General features: G+C 39.9%; 1 protein-coding gene across 1 annotated transcript in view; it reads right to left on the minus strand.

Annotated features, from left to right (window-relative positions):
- Nucleotides 1-1,164: 1,164 nt before the first annotated feature.
- The window catches only part of LOC135222560 (uncharacterized), a 5,859-nt gene continuing 1,622 nt past the window's right edge, over nucleotides 1,165-5,401 (minus strand). Inside the window, exons 2-4 of the mRNA XM_064260647.1 lie at nucleotides 4,330-4,521; nucleotides 2,821-2,967; nucleotides 1,165-1,924 (exon numbers count right to left, since the gene is read on the minus strand). Coding sequence (XP_064116717.1) covers nucleotides 1,502-1,924; nucleotides 2,821-2,967; nucleotides 4,330-4,521 — 762 coding nt within the window. The 3' untranslated portion in view covers nucleotides 1,165-1,501. The remainder of the gene's footprint in view (nucleotides 1,925-2,820; nucleotides 2,968-4,329; nucleotides 4,522-5,401) is intronic.

Here is a 5,401-nt window from a genome sequence, read left to right on the forward strand (position 1 = left end):
ATTTGAAAGTGCCGAGGCTGTTGCTTGTTTTGTTTATTCTAGAATGTCCTTATAGAAGCAGCAGAGACTTTCTCTCTCTCTTTCTCTACATATTACTATTAGTTCAGACTCGAATCTGGAAATAGGCGCGTATGCATATTCAGAATTGTACGGACAGCATGTAAGAAACGCTACACCATGTATACTTTATTTTTATTTTTTATATACTTTCTGGCAAGTATGGGTCTCTTGTTCCGTTCTTGCTAAACCCACCATTTTGTGTTTTTCTTTAACGAAACTTGAGCAAGGAACGAGACTGTAAAATTCTTAAATGGTTGTTACATGGATGCCTTTTCGAAGCCTTGAGATGCCTTGTCGCAAACGAAAGCACCTAAAAGCACTAATGTCCTCCTAAAGTTTTTCTTATAGACTTCAAGTCATTCATTTCGAATGTTGGGTCACCATCTCAAACGCCATGTCTATTTGTATTTGCTGGTTTCTGGCTCAAATGGCTAGGCACGATAGCCTACATGTTATGGCCGATCAATAATTGAAAACTAAAAATTTTCTCTAATAAAAAAAAATATTCATACAATATTTCATATGACTCTGCCACTCTGAAGGGTAATAGTTTTCCTTTATTATTATTTTTATTATTATCATTATCATTATTTTAGATATTCCTGTCCATTGACGACAGATATTGAACAGGAACTTTCATTTTCAGTGCGTGAAAGGTGTCCATCACTGGTTGCGAGAATAACGAACATGAGCGACCGAACTCCTGCTACTTGGCTCATGCGCGGGAAGAGGCGTCACTTGGGCGAAAATGAACCAGAGGGAAATAGCAATTTAAGAGTTTTCGTTGTCTTCGCCCAGTCTTCAACATTTACTGTAGGTTGAATAGTTATTTGTTCCCGAAGAGTATATACGAATACGATTAGATAAACAAATTAACTTAAAATGCAAATAACTTCAAAGATTACTTGACAAACATTATCGTGGGTTATACGTAACCTTAAGACTTAACCGATTCCCTCGCTATTCTGATAATTATGAAAGTCGCTGTCACGGATAGGATTTACAAGATATCAGTTTGGTGTATTGCTCTGTTATCAAATAAAAACCCAACTGCAATTATCCATTTGATTTCAAAAGGATTTTAGCCATGAAGTAAATGATGAATAATTTTCAGATTTAATTTATTCATGATGCTTTACAAGTATTAATAAAAATAATATAATGAAGCATTTACTCCAGTTCCCCTCATATACAATAGTTACACCTGAAACTGGCAGTTTTTTTTTTTTTTAATACATAATCAAACCTACATCAATCAACTTAAATCATTTAATATGGGAGTGATATGGCTTCAGTTCAAAACTTAAAGTATCGCACAAAGTATGTTCTAATAATATTTCACTAAAAGCTCGCCGTTAAATTAAATTAAAATGTCACATGAGTTAAAATAAACAATTCCACATTTTCATACACCTCTCATCGGCCTGAGCCGTCAGTTTTCCTACCACTGAATATCAATACCCTGACCAGGCGGTAACGGAGACCCCATGATCACCATCAGCCGCTTTCCGACTTCCTGGGGCGACAGTGTGTGACTAGGACCTCTTCGAAAGATTTGACCTTCATTGAGAACATTGTAGGCGCCCCCTTTGCCACAGGGAGACTCCAGAACCTGTCTCTTTGCTCCAAGAAGACCTTTTCTTGGGTCCTTGGGAACATTTCCAACGCGCCCTTTGCCACAGGGAGACTCCAGAACCTGTTTCTTTGCTTCAGGGGGAACCATTCTCGGGTCGCAGGATCCCGCTGAAGGATCCTCCAGGATTTTCTTGTCTCTTGCGGCAGTAGGACGCTCGTTTGGGTAGGCTTGGAGGAGGGCGTTGATGAGGTCATTTGTCTTGCCCGAGTATGAGCTTGGCAGCGGTCTCTGTAATTACACAGGGATTTATAAACTGCAAGTTTTTTCGGTTTCATGTGGAATACAGAACTGAGGAGAAAGGCCAAGTTCTATGATCTATGAGGTCATTCAGCGATGAGAGGGGAAACAGTGGGAAGATTTGAAAAGTGTAACAGGAGGAAACCCTCGCATTTGCACTATGAAACAATATCAAAAGAGGGCGGAAAGTAAAATAATATGAAAGGAGGTACAGTCAAGAGGAATGAAAGCGGTTGCAGCGAGGGGCCGAAGGGACGCTGCAAAGAACATTAATACCAACAGTGCACTGCTGAGTTCTACTGACGGAACTAACCCCCTATGGGCCACCTACCTTTGTGCTGTGTTTGTGCTTACTGCTATCGTGAGTATAACACCTGTGCCTTCGTTGAAACCTTTCCAGTTAATTTCTTTAACAGGGCTTCATTGCATATTAGACAACAAAGGAAACTATAGTTTAAAACAAGTTCCTTCCCTGACCTTGATTTACATATTCCAGCCTGAAGGTGCAGATACGTCTCAAAGACGTATTCTCGTTGCTTAGGTTAGAATAACTAAAGATGAAAATCAAACCGGTTACTGTGTGAGATCAGTTTTCGCTTAAAGTTATGTACCTCTTACTTCATCCTAATGAGCCCCATATCTTTAGAAGCTTGAATCTCAAGGCAATTGCCCCTTTCGGCTTGTTCCATATGAATAGGGTTCATCTTCGGAATAATAATAATAATAATAATAATAATAATCACCACAGCTGTAGTGCAATACCAACCTCAGATTTTCCACCGATCAGGAAAGGAAGCAAGGAACAGTGTACATCTCCTTCAAGAGGGGCGTGGCTGAGTTTCAATGATTAGTGATCAAGGACTTTGTCAAAGGCTCTGAGTACTTACTAAAGTTCCTCGCTTCTGTATGAATCTCAGCATCTCGGAGGCATTCCTAAAGGCTGGTTCTAACTTGCACAGTTCATAGAGAGTGCACCCCAGCGACCACATATCCCCTCTGGCATCACACACAGACCTTAGATGAAGTTCTGGACTCTGAGGGAGAAATCATCAAAGGAAATGCTACAACAGAATAGATTATGGAATTTAGGCCAAAGGCCGTGCACTATGACCTACGATGTCATTCAGCGCAGAAAGACAAATTCACAGTAAGGTGGTTTGAAAGGTGTACAAGGGGAAAACCTCGCAGTTGCACAACGAAACAATGGAGAGGGTGGTAAGTCAGATGAGGGAAATAGAATATGAACGGAGATGCAGTGAAAGGAATAAAAAAGGCTGCAGTAGGGGACCAAAGTACACCAAGTGAGGTGCACTGACGGAACTAACACGCCTCATGACCCACCACCCGCCCCAGAGGTAATCCTAGAACTGTTTATGCTGTGGTACAACTATTTCCTTTTTGCCAAACATTAATGTAAATAATTTTTGCCAACAATTCAGTTGCTGCACATATTAAATAGTAAGCTGATATAAAAAATAATAAGTTTACTCTCGCCTTGTTTTCCTAGAGTACGTACATGCTAGTATAATATTGAAAATATGTACGATATTCAAGCAAAAAATATATTAAACCTTTCGTCATATATACTTTCAAAATCCCTGTGTCATTCGCGCTTCTGAAAATCTATTTCCGCAATTAAGTATCTTTAGAGTATTGTGTTTGATTCCTAAACTTGTCTCATCTGCAAACTAAGATATCTCATCAATGACGCAAATGTCTTATTTATTTATTCAAAACTCCTGAGTGACTAGAAGTCTATCGTCAAATGTCTAGTTCTGTGCACTAACCGATCAACGTCTTCTCTGCTTTTCCTAGCCAGGACGTTTGAAACACCATCTATGTACTATGGATAAGTATAGGCTACCCTTCAGGCAAGATCTCTAGGGCTGCCCAAGACTAGACAAGGGTGGAGAGGCTATGATAGGAAAGGTTTAAGAATGTGAGATTTATGGTTCCTACCACATGCCAAGGACAGCAGAACAACTAGATAATGCAACGGAGATTATTCCTTCACCAGAAAAGTCTCACAGTTCCTCCAGTCAATTATCCATCGGCTAACTGAACGCCCCAACCGTCCACCCACCCGCTCGCCGGGAATAACTGCGGGTGCTAATTTGGCATGTTATCTATGCGTCACTTCCACAGAGTTGCTAGTACTAAACACCGTATGGTAAATGTTAAGTGGTCGGTCACACGAAGATATCGTTTATTAATATAATTTGTTGACCAGCCAATATAGAAATGGGTGCATAACACTTTGATCCCGAGGGACTAGTACCAAACACAGCGTCCCAAGGAGTTTCCGCTATGTTCAGTACTAGAACCTCTTTGTAAGTGACGCGTAAATAAGCCAAAGTAGCACCAAACTGCGTCATGCAAATCAGAAATTGACTTACTGCATAAATGACTGTTCCCACAACAGAAGCCTGGATATCTTTCTTGGACCGAATTATCTTGGCGAGTCCGAAATCCCCAAGTTTGACGGTTCCCTCTTCGTGTTTCAGGATATTCAGGGGTTTGATGTCCCTGTGGATGACGTCCTTCGAGTGCAGATACTGATGGGAGAAAAGGCTGGCGCTTACACATTGCTAAATTTTTGTTCGAAGGGGAGGCAGCGATATTAAAGCTGTAATAGAGCATGCATATTATATATATACAAGTGTGTGTGTGTGTGTGTGTTGTGAACGGAGAAAGCAGGCGAGTCAGCCAAGTGATAAAATGCACAGGGAGTAAGAGCAGGAGCAGGAACAAAGATGGCGAAGTATTACAATTTATTCAGACGTGTTTGGCATTCAGCTGAATGCATCCTTAGGGTCTGTATAATAAATAATGACCAATATAAATCACTAACGATTGACAAAGCTCAAGAAATTAAAAGCACATAAGCTAATTAAATGTTCAGATTAGAAAGGATAAAATTAAGCATTTGTAAAAGACTAAGTTAAAACATATTTGAGGAGCACTGGGGTCGATCTACCATGGCAAAAGAGAAACAAAAACTAAAAGAATATATACAAAAAGAATAGGCTAAGAAAGATACAAGGGAGTGGAGGTGGACTGGTTGTTCAACTGCGGAACAAGTTGTTTGATGAAAAAACTCGGTCGATAATCCATTTGGGCTGGAGTTATGACCCTCAATAATAAAATCTAAATATTTAATTTGAACGTAACATTTTTTACTATGTTCACGTATACTGGACTGTTCGGGATTTGATAGCAAAACCTCATCATCCTCTGAGAACCACCCACGTAAGTTCCCATATTACATCTGGGACAAGAATATTTGTACACTATACCAGAGAACATGAGGGGGCATAACCGATCTTTAAATCTAAACATGGAGCCAATTGTGAGTGGATTAACAGCAATACGTTTTACCTTTAATGCACCAAAGTATTTTTATGCGATATTTGTCAATTCTGCCCTAAAGGACTCACCGTGCAAAAATGGAAATCAGGCATAAAAAGG

The sequence above is a fragment of the Macrobrachium nipponense genome, chromosome 3 (genome assembly GCF_015104395.2).
Source record: "Macrobrachium nipponense isolate FS-2020 chromosome 3, ASM1510439v2, whole genome shotgun sequence".
NCBI lineage: Eukaryota > Metazoa > Arthropoda > Malacostraca > Decapoda > Palaemonidae > Macrobrachium > Macrobrachium nipponense.